Raw genomic sequence first — 20,384 nt, 5'->3', positions numbered from 1 at the left:
GAAGAGATTAGGAGGGAGTGGTGCTCACCTAGTCAGTGACCTCTAACAGGCTCTTTGTAGGCTGCAAAACTGCAAAGCAGCAACTGGATGTATGTCCCTTTGCTTCATGTACAACACACATGAAGTGCAGCATGATGAAAATACCTCAGGAAGCTGCTCCAGGTACATGAAATCAAGGGTTCCTCCAGACAGGTAGGGAACCATTTTCAGTTCAGAGACCAGATGTTTATCTGGCCCCATCCCATGGGCCAACTTTGACATGAAGGCAACCCACCTGTCAATCGCCCAATGTCATTTGTGGCATCACGACTGACATGTGGGGTTGTCCCACCCACCTGCCAAAATCTCTTGCACTGGGTTCCCAAGCTTGGGAGCATTGCCAGCCCTATGTTTTGGAAGCCTCCCCGGCTTCTCCTTCCCACTTCTGATGGCAGAAATGGAGAGGAGCTGCTTGAGAAGGCTTCAAACAGCAGCACTGGAAGGGAGAAGCAGTTTCACCTCCTTGATCAAGGTGTGCTCCTACTGGCCATCCTTTGCTCCAGCAAAGGAATGATTGGAAGCCCACTTTAAGCTCCCACTCGTTCCTTGGAATCCCCACATCTGACATCATGTATGACATCAGGTGGAGGGCAGGTGGGCATGTCTACCCCAGGGAGGCCTTGTGGGCTAAATGGGGAGGCCTGGAAGGTCAAGTTCAGCCTGCAGGATGGAGGTTCCGCATCTCCTCTCTAGTCCAGATGTCAGAAACCTTCAGTCCAAGGGGCAACCTCCCAGAGGCAATGTACATGACTTGTAACTTTGTACCATAAGCTAAATTGCAGCTTCACAAAAGCCAGAGGTTCACTTCACACATCCCTAACTCTCTCCCATCTAGGCAAGCAAGAGGCATCCGCACAGTTCGCATTCCAGCAAGGCAAAAGCACTTGGAGGATGCAAATCAGAGCCAGTGAGGGTTGTTGCCTGGGTAGAGCCCCGAGGGCTAGGCAGACAGCTGGAGGACTTCATTCAGCCCATGGGAGTAGGTATCCTGCCATTGCTCTAGTTTATTATTTGTTTTATTTATTAAATTTATATTCCTGCCCTTCCTTCCAGCAGAGGGAACACTAGGTTGAATGCAATGGTTGCTCCTGCTAACACAAGGTCCCAATCCTCCTGATCAATTGTTCTGAAGGTTGCAAAATATAGCATGCGGATCGACAGAGATCAGCATCCTTACTTTCACAAGAGGAAGTGCTTTTGGCTAGAGCACCCCCCCCCATTACATACAACAGCAACAGCCAGCAGGATGCATTTGGAGGATTATAAGCAGGACATGTGGATCATCAATTCTGCACCTATGGCCACTCTACAGCAGGGGTAGCTAACATGGTGCTCTCCAGATGATGTTGGACTACAAGTTCCATCACACCCAACATTTGGCCATTCTGGCTGGGGCTGATGAGAGTTGAGAGTCCAACATTATCTGGAGGGCACCATATTGGCCATCCCTGATCTACACTATCCAGCATTCAGAGATCTGCATCCTTTGTACATGGAAGTTCATGCATCTGTTGCCTAGTCAGAGATGCTCAAATCTCATGTTGAAGTTGTCCCTGAGCAAGCTGCCCAAAGTGAGACCTGCACCTAGTCACCCTTCTCTCTTTTAATGCTACTATGCTGTCTTCTGAATCTATTGCAGCTCTTTAGAGGTTAGGGGAAACAATTCAATCCTATGGTCGACAACACATCAAAGATTTTTCTTTTGCCAGAAGAGAAAGCATAATAGCAGCAGTGTTTGCAAGATGAAAGGAAGAATGGAATTGGCTTTATGTAGAGCATGGGTTGGGGGAATCACCCCCTAATGCAATATTTCAAACAATATACATCCTTGGAGATCTGATGCAGCTTAGAGAGCTAGAAAGCCCCCAGTAAAAATTTCACTTTGGCCATGAGATCACTAGGTTATCCTGGCCATAACAGCAATTGTTCATACCCATATTGTGCAGTTAAAAGGATTACTGAGATAATTTGTGAAATGATTTGTTGAACAATCAAAAGTGCTATAGTCTTCTGAATGGCAACAGAAAAATAGTCACTTTCGACAATTCTTACATTAAAAGATCTGTGGCCATGGCCACAGATGAGGATGTATAGCAGAAGCCAAGTTAGGAGTCTGACAGCCCCCTAAGGAAGGAGGTATCCAGACATTCTACCAGGCAGATTCTCATATCTGAACAGCAGTACTCCCATCCTCATGATTGTAGAACAAAGGCAGGGAAGCTGTAGCCCTCTAGATGTCATTAGACTCAGCCAATGGGCAGGATGATGGGTGCTATGTTGGCTAGGGCTGATGGGAGTTGCGAGTCCAATACCTGGAGGGCCAGAGGTTCTCTATCCCTTTGCAGAGCAAAATGCTATAGTATTTTGCACTACAACCATGAGTATTCTGCATTACACCCACACCCTATAAAGCAGTTTTAATGGCGACCACTCAGTGGCAGAGCACATGGTTTGCATGCAGAAAGATGCCAGATTCAGTTCTTGCCATCGCTAGGTAGAGTGGGAAGACCCAGAGCCACTGCCCATCTGAACATAAAACAATGGGCTGCATCATGAGCAGGCAGAAGATGGACCTCGCTCTACAGCTATTTACAAGAGATCAGCAAGAGTATCGATTCCTAATAGCTCAACAAGAGCAATAAAAATGTTTTTTCCTCCTAATCTGTACCATTCCAGATGTATGTATATATGCAGGTCATCTCAGTGTATGTTCATAGTTTCTTCCTGCAGGTCACTGGCTCTGGCCCTAAGTCATCATTTGCACTTGTGCTGTGTGCCCACCATCTAGCCACTATCTTGCATTTGGCTCCGACTGATGGACCTTAAGATTCTAATAAAAACAAAATAAATCCCACAAGCCTTAAGTCTGCCTATGCCTGGGCTAGACGGGCTAATCTAAAACTCAATATAAAAGCACCTTTCTATCATCCTAAGTTTCTCAGGAAGCCATGCCTGAAGTGACAGCTTTCACCAAAGTCCCACACATAGCTCCAGATTAACAGCAAACCAGGATTCTGCTCTTCCTGCCTTTGCAAAAGTAAGCATTTTGATTAGAAAGCTCCTTTGATAGCAACATTTTGCAGCGCTCATGCTCTCAAAAGATGTCCAGTTGATACTGGACTCTTTGTACAAGTTTGATCAAAATATAGCTTTCAGCAGAACGGAGAGTTTAAAAACGAATCATGGCAACATTTCCAGGTTCACATAACTTCAGTGGTTTTATTTCAAAGCTTACAAGATCTCAAGGACACCACAGCCACACAAACCAATGCATAACCCCAGAGGCTAGACACTCTTTTCTCCAGGGGGAATTAGGTGCATTTGTCTTCACTACATTTTTAAAGCTCATACAAGCTGCTGTGGAAAGCAAGATTCACACTCACATGTACACACACACACACAAAGCTTTACACAGTGACAACAGGTGCAGTGTTCAGGGTTCTGTGGTTGAAGCAAAGAACTGGCCAGGAGATCAAATCTATTGACTAAAGGGGTGAGAGGCCACTCTGACGGATAGCCTGGAATGAAGAATGTGGGCAGTGCTCAGTTGTGTTCCCTGGAGAACATATGCTTCAGGAGATCTGCTACACGGCAGCTGTAGCCATATTCGTTATCATACCTACAGAACAGGAAAAAACCAACATCGTAAGTAATGCTCATAGCCCAAACTACCCATTTATGCTAATCAGCAGTTCTATATGCTGCTTTGTAGGATGGGAGATAATCAGGCTTCAATTATGGAAATGCCCGGATGTATATACATCTTTCTCACACACAGCCTTATATCCAACTAAGTTTTAATCAGAGGAGATCCACTGAAATTAATAGACCTAAATTGGTCATATCCTTTAATTTCAATGGGTCTAATCCAATTAGTACTGGATACAAGCCTTTGTCTCAATATATATATGGTCATATGAAAATTGGTCCTAGCTGGAAAGGTGTTCTGCAGGAGACAAAACCAAATGTTCTGACTGCTTCAAGACATGCTGCTCAGTCGAAAAGGAATGCTCCATGCTAGCTTTCAAAGGAAGCAGCATTGATAACACAAGCAAGGTGGCTGATTCTCTTCCCGAGAAGGGATGATCAGATGGCATGCCAGTAATGTTCCAGCACTGAAAAACTAGGCTCAGGAAACCCAATTGGGAGATAAGAGAAGAGCCCCCTGCTCATTCTTACCAAGAGATGAGCTTCACAAAATTATCATTGAGGGAGATTCCTGCTCCAGCATCAAAGATAGAAGAACGCTGATCACCAATGAAATCAGTAGAAACAACCTGGAAAAGAAGGATGAGGATTTAACTGTATACAAAAGAATAAAAAAGACTGTTTGCAGCGAAGGTTGAACTGGCACCCTGGAATTCTAGGATCTGCTCACAGATAGGCAAGATGCTCCAGCAGGTAAAGACTGCTTGCAAAATCCCTCAGGTTATGTTTTGAGTGGACTTTTAGAGTGTTCCTGTCGTATTAGTAAATGAATGGCAGTGACTTTTGGCTAAACAATGAAGATTTGGATTCTGGATTCCAGAATCAAATATGTACAAGAACTCTAAGTGTCAGCAAAGGTACCTCACCAGGCTGTGCTTAAAGCGTTGAACATTTTAGAGAAACACTTTGGACGTTTGATGTAGAATCAGGCAGCTCTTTGCTAAAAAATACACTTTTAAAATGTACTTCAAATGCATTCAGCGGTATAAAATCAAAACAGGGTTTTTTTTATTCTGATGAACTGCTGTAAATTACTTAATTACTGAAGGTCAGTAAGAGGATTACAGGCATTCTGTGAACATGGCTGATTTTTAATTAATTTCAACAAATTATGAGAACTCTGACAGAAACAAGTCCAACAGGGTCTGTTTTTTTTCCCCTCTCTCTTTTTACACTTTGAACTCTCGATTCTCTCTGACTGTTTTGTATATCGGCATGAAAAAATAGATGGTTGTTAAGCAAGCATTTCTGAGTTCAGGACTATAAGTTTTGCAAGGTTTTGTGCTTATGAGAAACATCAAAATGGCAAGGGGGTATTTTCAATGTAACATTTTGGAATGCGAAAAATCCACACTGGCTATAGTATATAGCCACTCTTGTGGCTGTATAATCAGAGAGACTTTGCCTACAACTAATTAACTGGTGTACCTGTGAGATTCCTCACCCTTCACAGCTTGCTGAACTGAGAATACTATCCCTACTCACCTCATCTTCTGTATATCCCAGGATTCCAGCCATTGACCCTTTAGATGCCTTCTTGACAGCATCTTTGATCTGCGCATAGGTGGCTGGCCTGGAGAGGCGGCAGGTCAGGTCAACAACCGAGACATCACATACCGGCACACGGAATGCCATGCCAGTGAGCCTCCTGTTAAAAGAAGAGGTTAGTCATTAAGGGGGAAATGATCCTGGAGGATTATTACTAAATAGGAGCAAAAATTATATATATACTTGAGTGGACCTGGACATTAAATTCTTCTTAGCACCACCTAAATTCTCTGTAATGCACTTCATAGGAAAACTTGGGAAGTCATGCAACAAGTCCACAACTGTTCTGCTACGACTACTAATGCAATTGATAGTCAAAGACACTCGCATTATTTTAGCAGCACTCCAAGTGTTTGGCTGTCATCAGAAAGGCAGAGCAGAAACAGGGAAGCAGTGCTCCGGTGATCTAATGCAGATACCTCAAGGGTGGAATTCCAGCAGTGACATGTTCCTCCCTCTTCCTCATGGCCACAATTAAGTAGTATTAGCAATATTTGTTAACGTGTGTATTGTAGGTGACTTACAGCTACAATAGTTACAAAGACACAGGAACAAAGTCTGTACAGTGGCCTCCAAGGAAAAGTTCATACCCATTAAGCTCAGGGATGACCTTGCCCACAGCTTTTGCAGCACCAGTAGAAGCTGGAATGATGTTCTGGTGGGCACCCCTCCCATCACGCCAAGCCTTTGCAGAGGGACCATCCACAGTCTTCTGAGTAGCAGTATAAGCATGAACTGTGGTCTGCAAACAGAAGAAGCCAGTTAGTATGGAAGTAGACAAGCAAGACATTTTAGAGTAGATTCTGGTCTAACAAGCAATATCTTAGGTTTTTCTGGAAACCAAAAACTTTCCTTTATGTGTAAACACAGAATTTACACACAGTAGTCTTACTGAACATTTGTTAACCTTACGGAGTAGGAACTCTAATCTTGACTGGTACTTAAAGACTGAGCTGCATACTAAAGTACTTTTTTTTGCTTATCAGCAGGTAATCAGTGAAAAGGCAAACGTGATTTGCAGAAGTATTAATACTGATGTAAACCATAAAAAGTCAATACATGATCATATGACAGGTACAGACGAGATTTAACTCTTCTGTACTTTTACCTGGAAGCTTGGCAATTAAAGACTGAATGGCACTGTAATAATATTTAATATATATTCTGTAATATTAATTAATTTAATAACGTTTTGAATACTAAAATGGCCACTGATTTGTTCAATGTTTCCTATAGTGAGATACTAAAAACTACAGGGGATGTGCTCTAAGAAATTTAGCTTCTTCCAGACTATCCTAGCTACAGGAGAGCAGTGGAGTTATTCAAGTTTTGTCCAAGGTCCTCCTCTTAGATGCAAGCTCACAGACAATCTTGTGTTGCTCTTACCATAAGGCCCTCCATAATGCCAAAACTGTCATGAATGACCTTGGCCAAAGGTGCCAGGCAGTTGGTGGTGCAGGAAGCATTGCTGAAAAGCAAGTAGTACACATTAAGTTAGTTTATCACCCAACCAACCACGCATGCAGTGGGAAGCCTCAGTTTCATCTTGTGTAACACACATGAACTCACACCACAACCACAGATTTTTTATATGGGTTGTATTCAGAGTAAACCCACTGAAATTAATGGACCTAAGTTAGTCACGTCCACCAATTTAAATGGGCCTACTTCAAATGGGACTAGTGTTGGATACAACCTATTGTATCAGCTGCTACTAAAGTATACCCTTCAACAAACCTTAACTTCTCAAATACTAACAAGACTTCCACGCACCAGGGTTCCATTCCATAAGCAGCTTGGCTTGCTGTCCTATTAAGAGGTAAAATTCATGCCCCAAGCTTGGATTGTTACAGCAGTGTCCCATTTTCAGGCTTTCCTCTTAATCAGAGTATCTTGAACAAGCATCTGTAAATCGTCAGCTTCCTATCTAGGTTAGAAGCTCCCCAACCATTTGGGAGTACACTTTGAATGTACTGTACCACCCTCCCTACATTAGCATGTTGTTTTGCAATACAAGCTCAGTTATTCTGTGGAAATGGAGAGAAAGATTTTTCTTCTTGTCACCTTGCCACCAAGCCTAACTCCTCTACCTGCAGGCAGGAGCTGAAGCCCCCTGCATACATTTTGTATGCATCTGCTCTTTCACTGAATAGTATCCACAGATGTCTGGCCTTGAATTACTTCTCCACCCCAGCATTGAGTCTTACCTCACAATATTCATGCTAGATGGATCATACTTCTCATGATTGACTCCCATCACAAACATAGGAGCATCAGGAGATGGTGCACTCACTACTACTCGCTTGGCTCCACCGTGGAGATGAGCCTGTAGAAGAAGGCAGGTTTTAGTCAACCAGTCACTGAACATCAACCTCTGCCATGCAGACAGCACTGGAACTAGGATGGAAATATAGCACACAAATAAATAAAAGGCTGCACGCTCCAACACAGAGTTCTACACCCATACAGTTAAAAACCAAGCATCTATAAGGAAGCCCAGTATAAGCTCGCAGGAGGGCCCTTTTCTGAGCAAGCTACACAGGTTACCCCTCCAAATACTTACCGAAGCCTTATCAACGGTGAGAAAGACTCCAGTGGACTCTACTACATACAAAGCTCCTGCATCTCCCCAAGGGATTTCAGTTGGTTTCATGCTGTGAAATACAAGGATTGTAGGCCTTTTATCAATAGCTGCCTGCTGGACTTCTGCTCAAGCATAGAACTACAACCACGAAGATGCACTGTTAAGTTCAGTATATAGAGATGCAAAGGAACCCTCCAGGAAAGGATTCGCAGCCAGAGCAGACATGCAGGTTAGCAGTCATGTATCTACTGAACTATACTACAGATGAAGCATCTTTAAAACTGACCAAGAGTTTCTGAAAAATGAAGTCTGAATAAACTGTTCTCTGCACTAATGAAATGCTTTTCGAGCCCATATATAGTATCACTGTCAAGCATAAGACACTAAGACCAGAACTAGATGCTGTATAGGCTTGTCTACTCCACACCACACCTCTATAAACATCTCGTACATTTTTACCCATGTCCTAACATTCATATACATTCTCCCCACACCTCTGCAAAAAATGTCTACTAGGAACAAGGATACACGCAATGTGACACGAGGACCAGGTAGGCTTGACTCCTTTTATCCCCACTTACCACTGGAATACAGAGATTTTTGAACCATTCACTACTAGTTTGCCATCTTCAGCTTTCACTTCTCCCTTGAAGCGCCCATGTGTAGAATCATACTTGAACATGTAGACCTAAGGAAGAAGAGAGGAGTCAGTCACAACCATATTATGCTAAACAGATGGCACCATTTGTTACTTTCTTGGCTAGAAAAAACGCCTTATGCAGACAGCATGGAGACTGTGCAGATCGCCCCAACCCACTACACACGTGGTATTCATACACTGATAGCATGTTTGCATAGGGCCATTCATACCATCTGCATAGGAACAACCCATGTCAACTGTACCATCCCAATTTTCTGATTCCATTTTCACATACTTCACAACTACATGCACTGGGATTTACTCATGTAAGCTGCTATGCAAATGGGTTGTTAACGTGTCAAGTGTAAATTTCACCTAGAGATGGTGCCAGCTGTCTAGCCGTCACAGTTCTGATCATTCACCACTTTACCATAAAAATCCTCCTTTTCAGTTTATCAAGTATCACTATGAATTTGGAGTTCAGTAAGACACAACTAATCCATTACCATGTATTTGAGGTCAATGAAAGGATCATTGACAGCTACAACTTTGATCCCCTTCTCTACACAGGCTCGGAGGACCAAGCGCCCGATACGTCCAAATCTGTAGAAGGAGAGAAGTCAACTATTAGAGTTGCAAATGTTTTCCAACTCTTCTGCATGACTCAAGCAAGCAGAAGAGATTACTAGAACAAGCTGTCTTGAGGCAGCAATGAAGGCTTCCACAACATTAAAAGGCGTTTTTTAGTGAGACCCAAAGCTCAAAACTTTGTTAGAAGCCCTGGGTACTTAGAGATAGTCCTCCAGATGTGGCAGCCTACAATTCCCATCATCCCTGATCATTGGTGATGCCAGCTGGGGCTGATGGGAGTTCTAGTCCACAGTATGAGGGGCACCATGTTGGCTACCCATTGAGCAGGCATTCAGGAGCAAGACATTCCTGCTATTAATTTTGTTTTCTTATACTAGAAACCTCTGTTCAGTCAGCCAAATTAGAAAACATTCATCAATCTCAATTATAAGACGTTACGCCAAGTGCAACTTGCCCACAATTTTGCACACAGGTGTACATGTTCCAAACAGTATGCTTCCAAACTGTGTTCCAGAAAACACGGGGGTTCCTAGGAACTTTATCAGAAGGTCCCTTTAATGGAGAAGATGAGTAACAGTAGACAATCTTCCCTGAAAAATTGTGCTCATCGTTATCTGCATTTCTCTGCAACATTTGGCACAGGGGAACATTGGGTTTGTTGTAGCATACATGCTCAGTTCATTATGAGTGACTCTGCGGCTCAGAAGACCTGGACATACAAACCAAGCATGCAACCTAGAACAGGGATAGGCAGAAGGTAGATCTGGATCTACTGGCAGATTGCTCGAAGATTAGCAACAGACTGACAAGAATTTCAGATCCTCCAGTTATTTTACCCTAGCAACACACACACAAGTTTGATGTATTTTAATTTTCTTACTTTGTTGCTGTTTTAAATGTTTTAATTACTCATTTTAACTTTTTTATCAATAATTTTAATGTCTTTTGTAAACAATTTAGAGGGGCTTTTCTACAATCAAGTGGTATGTAAATTGTTAAATGAAAATAAAGTAATAAATAACTTGGGCTGTTCAGAACACCTAATCAATAGTAATTTGCACATAATCTGATATTTGTATGTGCTAGTCATCCTAGAATGTAACTCAAAGGGTACAACAGGCAATTGCCCACCATTTTGGTTCCACATGATGAACCTCATCATCATCCCAGTAAACAAAAAAAAATGGCTCCAACAAGCCTGATGTTTAACCAAACCTGTCCAAGAACAGGCCCCAGGATCCTCTGCAGCACGCAAGGGTTACATGGCAGACACGTAAGAAGCTTCTCAAGCAGACAACTAGCATGGAAAAAGATTCCTTGAAGATGTAAAGCTTTAAAAGCAGAATTAAGATCCAGCGCTTCCATCTCCCTCCACTATCATTTTGCTATCTTGGGAGTAGATACTCAAGTGACCCAAGTTGCAAGCTCTGGTTACAGATTCTTTGGAGTGAAGTTAGCTTGTTTCATTCAAACCACGAAGTTTTGAAAATAAGTTCCTACTTATAAGTACCTTGTTGGCTTAGACCAAGGCCTACCAAGCCCAGGATCCTGTTCTCATAGTGGCCAACCATATGCCAATGGGACACCTGCAAGCAGAACATAAGCGCAGGAACACTCTTCCCACTTGCGCTCGCCGGAAACTAGTATTGAGAGACCTAATCCCTCTTGATACCGGAGACAATACACTACCATCATGGCTGGTACCTACTGACAGCCTTATCCTCCATGTATGTATCTAGTCCCTTTTTAAAGCCATCCAGGTTTTCCTACATTTTATGGTAGCAAATTTCATAATTTATAACACCACATTGTGTGAAGTACTTCTTTTGGCCTGTCGTGAGCCTTCCAACATTCAGCTTCACTGAATGATCCTGGGCTCTAGTATTGCATGGGAGGGTGGAAAACTACTCGTTACCCGCTTTCTCCACATTGTGCATCATTTTATAATCTCACCCACGTCCACCTTACTTGCTTTTTTTTCTAAACTAAGAACTCCAAATGATATAACTTTTCCTTGTAGGGACATTGTTCCAGCCCATCATTTTGGTGGCCCTTTTCCAGCTCTACATTATCCATTTTGAGATACAGCTACCAGAACTATACATAGTATTCCAAGTGCAACTGCACCATAGATTTGTACAAGCACTGACAGTTTTATCTTCAATCTCTTTCCTAAGAATCACCAATATAGAATTTGCCCTCTTCAGTCAATGTCTTCATCAAGCTATGCACCATGAACTTTATGTTACCTACAAGCCACCAAAAGCAACCACTCATTTTGAAAAATTCTTACCCATTGATTCCAACATTTAGTTCAGCCATACGTTTTGGAGGTGGTGGAGGTGGTGGTGGAGGAGGTGGAGCTTCTGGTTCTGGCTCTGGGGTAGCTGGCTCTGGCTGTGGGGTAGGTGGCTCTGTCTCTGGGGTAGGTGGTACTGGTTCTGGAGAGATTTTAGGAGGAGATCCTTCACTGATCTCAAGCCTGGAAGTGTTAGAAAGGAGTAAGCATGCTGGCTTGACAGGTGTAGTTAAAGCACACACAACACAAGAGATTTGAAGTCATTCTCACTTGCCATGGAAAATACAGAACTGAAATTCTATGATGGGAGCTGAGAAATTCTTAATTTTCAGTCCTATCCCTAAAACTACCATCCTCAAGATTTTTTTTTTTGAGGGGGGGGGTTGTCATTAAACTCTCATGTGGGTTGATTCAAAGATGTTTATTTTTTTCCCCAGATATTCCCGATTCTTCTCCAACAGCTCAATCATTAAGGTAGACAAACCACCAAGATTTAAGTTCAGGGCTTTCCTATAAATGATAGGCTTCATTTTGTCATATTTAACTCTCTCCTCCTGCAACCTCTGCTTACAATGATTTACACTGTTACATGTGACACACTTTCATGGGATAGTGTACAGCCAAACAAGAGAGAGATCTGCTTCTTACTCAAGAGAATTCTCATATGTCACCAGATCTATATCTTGAAATTGGTCTGCGGTCAATAGATACAATGGGAAAGTAAAACAAAAGGCTACATACAGACATAATGTTACTTACACAGTAAAAGCACTTGGGAAGTACATTCCAAACATTTTATTCAGTCAATTTGTGCTCCCAGATTGGGCTCCGGAACTTGAGCTTCAAGTCTGGATCAGAAGCTGGCTGTATACAACACTGATTGGCTGATTCCTGTGACATTGTGAACTCCCTTCCCTCCCAAGTCAGTTTAGCAGTTGTTTACATTGATTCTGCTTGGGGAAAATCCCTATATGTGGCACTTAAAAAATATACCCACCTGAAGTACAGGGGAACGACTGACAACTGAATCAGCATTCCAATTGCTAGTATGTATGCCTGTCTTTATTATGAAGGTTGGAGGAAACTGGGCTCACCCCACAGGAAAAAAAATCTACTGTCACTCCTGTTATATTTGTTCACAGCCAAACTTTGCAGATCCAAACTACATCTGGCAAGGTCATTTTCTTGAATGTAAGAACTAATAGCTTGTATCCAACTAAGTTTCACTCAGAGTAGATCCACTGAAATTAACAGACCAAAGTTAGTCATGTTTATTAATTTCATTGGGTCTACTCTGGATACAACACGTGGCTACAATACTCTCATCGCACGATTATTTCTGGCAAGCCATGCATATTATATGGTTTGCATTATGCCAGACAAGTGAGTTTCAGGAAGGGATTTACTAAACAGCTGGGAGCTTGGTTGCACATTTCAGGAAAAGAGTATGCCATTTATCACTTCATCTAGCAAAATTAATGTTAATTGCAAGTTTAGTAAACAGACATCTTAAGAGACTGTCCATTCCTTAATTTGCCAGACGTTTTGTATTGTCCTTTGATTAAACCAAGCACCCCTGACATGAGACCTTGAACATGCTGTCTGCCAAGTTACTTCTGGCAGGCCACATGGTCAAAACGCTTGGAGATGGCAAACAGCTCCATTATGTCTGTGTGCCACGATGCAGTTCTCATAGAAAGACCATGTCACATAAGTGGGAGTGTCAATTGTACCATTGAAGGTCAGTGGAGCACCCAGACAGTGTACAATCACTGGCAAAACAGCCTTGTAGAGTAAAACCCCAGAGGGATGCCAAAAGGCCTAATACTTTACACTCTGGGATACTTTCAAAATTGAAGGGAGCCTCCATTCCAAGGATAACTCTAATACTTTCCCCCTCCTCTCCTGAAGTGAGATTTACTTTGCTGTTTCTATGTAAGATAGCTGAATCTCAGCTAAATAAAAAAAGCTAGCATACATAAGAGTATACTTGTTTTCTACACATTCTTTCAAGTACATTATGAGGTTTCATCGCACACTTACCTGAGACAAAGTGAGGATGAATGGCCCAAACTTCCCAGTATTCCTGCCTATGTTAAAGTGGGCTTTATAGTCAAGCCAGTCATCTAGGATTGCTAACCTGGAGAACAGCTTTGGATGCTTCTGAATAGGTAAACAAAGCCCTCAATATGCAGAAGGGATAATACAAATATTTTTCATATTCAGATAAACCATGCTAGTTTAACCAAGTTTCAAGAACTATATGTAAAAGTAAGCTCCTAAATAACTTGCATCTACACAGAAGATCACTTGGAGAAAAGTTCTTCAAATGGGTATCAAAGGGATCCTGGAATTGGATTTTCTGCTCCAAGATGTTCTTTACTCATTGTTGAGAACTTCATTTGTGAATGAACAGACATGGAACAGGGAGCCTTTCTGAACACAGTATTGTGAACATGCAGGCTCACTATTATTGTTGTAGCATATAAATCAAAAGAAGATCTTACCGCTAGTTACACTGATTTTAACAGCTCATGGAGAAGGGTGCTGTATTTAAATTTCATCAGAAGCCCTTCAAGAAGTTTGCTTACCTGAAAACTTTAACACTAACTGATGTGCTACCTGGCTCCATGGGTGGTGAGCTACTTCGGTGATGATTCATTTTGCTGGCTGACCTATCTACCGTTTCTCTACCTAGAAATACTGAAACAGGATTTCAAGACACTTGTTAACTTTTGCTCAACTGAACTTGCTGTAACTATTAGAGATTCCTTTGCTCCCCCATCACTGCTGTTTTTTCAGCATCCTTTCAAAACTGTGTTCTTAACACACATCAGGAACTACCGGCCAAAAAGTGGTTATAACAAAGAAGAGCTTGGGGTAGGGAGGAGTGGTCAAGCACATCTGACAATTCTTAGAAGTGCATCTTCAAACATTTTCCAAGTAACTTGCTTTTCTAGAAATACTAGCGCAAGAATCAGACCCAAGATTCTAAAATACTAGTTCCTACACTAGTAACAAAAAAAGGTTATTTGGAAACAGTACCAGAATTTATACTGAAATTACAAATTTTGGGAGCCATCTTAGGTGGACTATAGTCCAATTCTACCTTACTGAGCAAATATTAGAAAAATCTTGTCAACCACATCTTTACAGAGATGAAAAATACATGCAGTATATGGCAATAGCTCTGATTAATTGTGAAATGGCTATTTATCTTACAAGTTCAACAATGCTGGAACAGTAATTCCCAACACAGAGGTTATTGTATCAGCTACCTACCAAGGTCTTCAGATTTCAATCTACTTTTTGCTTCCGCAGCCTGTGCATAACCCATGTGCCTTAAGCAGTGGTACCTTTGCCGTGAAGGGGATGGCAGAATACTAAACACATAAAAACAGCTATTTGCAAAGCGCTTCTGCCCAAAATGAGAAGCAGATGCTAACCAAGTTTATGAATCAAGAGAACATAGCATCACATTTTCAAGACAGTTATATAAGCATTACTATCTCCATTTGTGTTCCTGAGACCCTCCTTCTGCATTTAGCAGGACAACTCTGCAAGTTTGATTTATATCATGCTGGCCTCATCAGTGTCAAGTCTAAGCTAGAGGTTTAAAAAACCATGAGAGTATGAACTCTTGCAAACAGAAAATGCTTCTCCCTTTCATTCCACCTTCGGCTTCTGCCATGAGAAATTCTATTCCTGAATACATCAGTCTAGCAACAAGCAGTAGGACAGTGCCCACAAAATACATAGGGGCAGGGGAGAGAATAGAGACACAGTTCCTTATTAGCCTAAGGTCCCTGTATTCATCATTTCTCCCTCTAAGTTATGGTGGTTGTGCAATACAGAACCAGCATCACATTCTTAGCCTCTATCATAATCATATCTCACCACTTTGACCTTGAGCAAGATCACCTCACTGTCATACATTATTGCTAATTTGTAAAAAGATGGATATTGGATGACTATTAAAAAACAGAGGATGGCAATAACAGATTTACACATAAGGTAACTCCAAAGACTCTAAGCTTCCCTGCTACAGCTGCCTTACTATTAACCATTTATGTGCTTGCCTGAGGCAAGTAGCAATTCCTTCTGGAAAAGGTGCTTGCCAGATGTTCAACTCCAGTAATTCTACAAGAAAGCAATGTACCTAACTGTTCTATGCAAATGATACCAGTTTTACCAACACTTGCCAACCAAGTGGTTCCCAAGCACCCAAGCAAGGAGATATTAAATGAATCAAACCAATTAACCAGCCTTTGGGCAAGAAGCAAAGGCATTAGTCAAGAGGTTTTTACTTAGAAATGCATCATTTTCACTGATTTTGTTATAATGTAGCATGCCATACAACATCTAGGCAGCCACACTACAGGAAGCAGAAGCCATTTTGTTGCAAAAAACTCGATTCTGCAGCCTCTCACAGCAATTTCTACATTGCTCTGTATAGAAATATATTTGGATTCCTGGCAAATGACAATAGAGAATTTTGCAACCCACTATATATTTGTTAACACATTTTCACAACGTTACTGTAAAAAGGAAACCTTATTTCTCAGTATAGATTTCATATATCATCATAGAACACAGCATAAATAATCTGCTCCAGCAACAACTTGCATTCCATAGCATTGCTGCAAAAACTACATTGGTCTATATCAAGACTTTTGCCATAATCTTTGCAGTTCTAGAATCTTCTGGTTTATGCCGCATCCATCAATGCAACAACTTGGAACTGTATGACAACACCACAAGTTTGACAAAATGAATACTAATGAGAGGTTGACTTACTATTGGCTATATTAATTTACTTCATTACCATTCTGGCCTTCCATATATTGGATCAGGATCGAAGCACCAGTCTGTCACAGACTAAGTACAGTATACACCCATTCTACTGCAGTCAGCCACTTGCTGCAGTGACACTCGGCGGCTAGAAGCAGAATGCCAAACCCATCCAAAAGTGTATTAAGCAGAAACCACAGCCCAGTGCAGTACCAGCACTTACTCACAGCCTTTTAGCATTTTATAACCATTGCATCCTGGCTGCAGAGGCTGTGACCTTGAGAATGTAGTGGTGCAGCAGAGAAGCCTGCCAACACCCTACTCCTATGCAGTTAGATGTGCCTAAGCTCATTGATTCCAATGATCTTATGCAGACTTAAAGATAGCTGCACATTTCTAATCATTCTATAGATTTCTCAGTATTAATCTACTGCACCCATTATAGAGTACCCATGCTAAACGTTAGGATCCAGATTTTCAGTTAGAAAATTGGCTCTTTTCTTCCCCTGCACTCCTCAAACACAATTTGCTTTGACTTCCAGCAACCAGATACAAGAAGTCTTTTTTATTCAGGCTTTTAGTTCAACTTCCATGCTTCCCTCTTCCTTATTATTTGTTGGGAGTCTGGAGCAAAATAAAATTTAGCTGTCTGCTCATATTAGAAATTGAAACTTCCAACATCCTTTACAAGAAGACTATAAACTTGATCTGTGGATCAGCTCTACCGTAGGCCTATCTGTTCTTTTGCTGTAGTCACCAATGCAGGCAGACAACTCATTCACAGTCTCATTTTAACTGATTTGATTCAGCAGGGTTGCAGTTTTAACCAGACACTATGTGTGCTTAAATTTGGAGCTACAGCTCCAGAAAAGCAAATTTTTCAAACACACACAGAATATCAACATATAATCTTATTTTAGGATGCTGTACTTTTATCGCTGGTAATTTTAATGTGCTTTTAAAAAAATTCTTTTTGTATTGTATTGTGATGGCCTTTGGCTAAAAACAATAAAGATCATTCATTCATTCATTCATATAAAGAATGTAGGAGGAAACAGCATTACGTGTTCTGCCAAATGGCTAATGGATCATTTTAGGATAAGTATAGTTTCAAAGTCTTATTCTTCCAGTGAGTACACAGTTCCCAGCCTACTTCCTACTAGGAATAAGAGTCAGGTTAATTTCCTTTCCAACAATGACATTATTTGTGAGGAAGTGGCTTTTCAGTTTCTGAAATTCCCAAGGGTGAATCCTGGCCATCATTTAGCTGCTGCTCTCCGGAGCGTGCCTGCCTGCACGCAGACAATCATGGCCTCCTAATCTCACAGATGCAAGTCACATGAACATGATGATCCATGCAATTAGCAATTGATCTGGAAGGAACTAACATGCTCACTAGGCAACAGGGGTCTTTGCTTCCCTGCCTACACAAACATCTCTGGGCGTTAAAACTACCCAGCCAGGATGAAGACAATGTATATAACATCAGACAGTCCTTCCTCTCACCTAGAACTGATACAGCAGAAAAGGACATCTTGACAGCTGAATTACATTCTGTTTTGACTTGTGCAATTTATCTACAAGAAAAATGGTGTCATTTTCTTTATTGAGCTTTTTCCCTCAAAGGGGAGGGGCAGTACAAAAATCCAGTAACCTGGACATATATCTTTTGAGGGGGAGGGGACCAAATCTTTCACTAAATTCCTGTAAAAAAACAGCAGGGAAGATGTTTTCTGCTTGGATTAAGAGAAGTACAGGGGCAGGAACTACCCATCTGACCTAAAAATGGGATTGTCCAGGCTTGGCTCTTGAGTTGTTTTTCTGACGCAGCTGTATTTCCGTAGAGATCCGTGGCACAGAAGCGGAGCACCACCAGATGAATTTGCACCATCATCCCCCACTCTCAATCCCTTAGTTTCTTCTCTAGCTGTGGCTTAACGATGAGGGAAAGCTTCCTCCATATCCAGCGCTCTTGTCACTGCAAATATTCTCAAAGCAAACCTGCAGGCTGGCTGCCTTACAGCATGCTTGCCATGAAGGGCAACATCGTCTCCTCTTTCCTCGTCAGATTCCCAAATTGCCGTATTTTAGCATCAACCAAAAATTGGGGGCCCCACGATTTATTCCCTTCTATATCCCACCTCTCCTCCAAGGAGCTCAAAATGGCATACACAGTTCTTCTCTTCCTATCACACCGAAATTTAGGCCTTGAAACAACCTTGAAAGGTAGGTTAGGTTGAAAGAGAATAACTTGGCAAGGCAATCCAGTACACTTCATGGTGGTTTGAATATGGGTTTGTCCCAGTGCCACCACTCTAACCACTATACCCACCCTGGGCTCCTGCTGGGAGGATGGGTGGGATATAAATTAAATAAATAAACAAATAAACTCAAGCAACAAATAAATAAACAGATATACCACAGTGGCTCAGCCCCCTCCTGCCCACCTAACCAACCCATAGCAGAAGCGCTCTCCACCCTATATGTCCTCCCAAGCCCACTAGACACTCTCCAATGCTAAACACATAGTCATTTTGAGAACACCCCCATCCAGAGACCTGCCCCTTGGGACCACCAGCCTCCTGCTGTGCTTCCCCCAATGGCACTGCAGAGGAAGACATTGTGTGGCTCTGGAGGTTGACTCATCCCTCTCAGCCAGTCAAATGCTCCAGCCCTTGAAGGCTACTTCAGGACAGCCACAGAGCTCCTACCCCACCCCAAAACATCACCACCTCTCTTGAAGATGAACTACACACACTCTACCCCATCCCTTCCCAAACCTGCATAATTCCTGAGGCTTCTTGGGAGCTCACAGGGTTCTTCTGAAATCAGCTCAGCTTTCCAGACACCTCCAACACAATGCAGTCCTCTCAGGCATCTTCTGTCCCCTTCCCCCCTGCCCATTTTAATTGCCCAGCAACAACCAAACTAAAAGATTCCTAACCCTCCTTTCAAGATAGAAGCCAGTGTAATGCAGTAACTAGAGCGCTCAGACTAAGAGTTAGGAGAACCGGGTCCAAATCCCCATTCAGCTGCAGAGCTCGCCACAGGCTAAACACACAGCTGTCTCTCAGAGCAACCCACCTCGCAGGGTTGTTGGGAGGATAAAAGGAATGGCTCGAGAACCCGGACACCACCTTGAGGAGGAGATAGGATAGAAACGTAAAACAAGCAAACAAAAGCCCTCACAAGGCAATGTACAATTGAGAAATCAAAACGTTCTTCTAGCATCCTCTATAGAAGCCATACATACACACACGTATCATTTAGAGACCCCAGGCCATCTCACACACCCCATTCTCTCCAGGAACCCCCTCCCTCTAGCCAGCCAAAGCATTCCGCCCCCGCCACTTCTCCACAACCCACTTACGCGTATATCCAAACGAAAGCCTGGGTGGCGTCGAACAAGCAAAGCAACGGCTGGGCTACGGCTTATATACCCTCCGCTACCAGGCAACGCCTCCTCCCTACCCCCGCCCTTATTTCCGAATAGACACGCCCCCGCCTTCTTAGAACGCGCTTTTGCGGCACCTGCCCTCCCGAGTAGCTGTAGTGCGCGTGCGCAGAACAAACCATTAAAGTTGTCTTTGCCTAATACGCGGCTCTTCGCCCTCGCTTTGTGCGGGATGGCGCGTGACCGCGTGGCAAAGCGGTACCCAATTCTCTCTACTACGGCCGCGGCTCGCGCGCTCTCGCGCCCTCCTCACGCATGCGTAGTTCTCACTCTTGAGCATCTTACGGCTTAGTGCACCTGCTGCTAGGGAGGGGAGAGCACAGAGAACGAGAAGGAGGTGCAAGAGCTTCTGGGCATTGTGGTTTTCCTCGCCCTCCTTCTATTGTGCCTCATTACAGCATCTTCACACGTGATTTCCTGGGAAAGGTATCTTGAAGGAAAGCAGGTAGACGGTATCACATGGAAGAAATATACCTCTACAAAGAGTAACAGCCTTGGGGCACCTTGGAGACTATCAAATGTATTCTATGGAATGAGCTTTCCTGAATTACAGCCTGCATGAAATGTTATCCTGAGTTTCAGGTATTTTATTTATTTATTTATTTATTTATTATATATACAAACGTCTCACCCTGCCTGTTCTTCTTTGCCAGGGGTGGGGAACCTCGGATCTAGGAGGCACATATGGCCTCTCAGGCCTCTATTTATGGCCCTCAGGCTTCTGCCCAGC

General features: G+C 42.6%; 1 protein-coding gene across 3 annotated transcripts; it reads right to left on the bottom strand.

The window, feature by feature from the left end:
* Positions 1-3,230: 3,230 nt before the first annotated feature.
* GAPDHS (glyceraldehyde-3-phosphate dehydrogenase, spermatogenic) lies at positions 3,231-19,672 on the bottom strand. 3 transcript variants are annotated; one of them, XM_061596317.1, is made up of 12 exons: positions 19,571-19,640; positions 14,001-14,112; positions 11,404-11,592; positions 9,026-9,122; positions 8,461-8,567; positions 7,859-7,949; positions 7,503-7,621; positions 6,682-6,763; positions 5,886-6,037; positions 5,233-5,395; positions 4,219-4,316; positions 3,231-3,658 (listed from the first exon to the last, which is right to left on the bottom strand). In XM_061596317.1, exons 2-12 carry the CDS (start codon positions 14,069-14,071, stop codon positions 3,583-3,585), a joined length of 1,245 nt encoding a protein of 414 aa, XP_061452301.1. In that variant the 5' UTR covers positions 14,072-14,112; positions 19,571-19,640; the 3' UTR covers positions 3,231-3,582. The 3 variants fall into 3 exon arrangements, with proteins under 3 accessions (XP_061452301.1, XP_061452299.1, XP_061452302.1); XM_061596315.1 differs by lacking the exon at positions 19,571-19,640 and adding an exon at positions 14,692-14,761; XM_061596318.1 differs by lacking the exon at positions 14,001-14,112 and having other exon boundaries at positions 19,571-19,672.
* Positions 19,673-20,384: the final 712 nt, after the last annotated feature.

Source organism: Rhineura floridana, chromosome 15 (assembly GCF_030035675.1).
Source record: "Rhineura floridana isolate rRhiFlo1 chromosome 15, rRhiFlo1.hap2, whole genome shotgun sequence".
Taxonomy (NCBI): Eukaryota; Metazoa; Chordata; class Lepidosauria; order Squamata; family Rhineuridae; genus Rhineura; species Rhineura floridana.
The sequence above is the reverse complement of the archived record's forward strand: the minus strand, read 5'-3'. Positions and strand labels throughout refer to the sequence as shown.

Excerpts from the sequence above, each read along its gene's own strand:
- GAPDHS (XM_061596315.1), bottom strand. The coding sequence starts at position 14,746 with ATGGGTTATGCACAGGCTGCGGAAGCAAAAAGTAGATTGAAATCTGAA. Across the intron at positions 9,123-11,403 it reads CTAAATGTTGGAATCAATGG|ATTTGGACGTATCGGGCGCT; the intron begins GTAAGAATTTTT and ends CTCCTTCTACAG. Across the intron at positions 6,038-6,681 it reads GCATTATGGAGGGCCTTATG|ACCACAGTTCATGCTTATAC; the intron begins GTAAGAGCAACA and ends TTCTGTTTGCAG.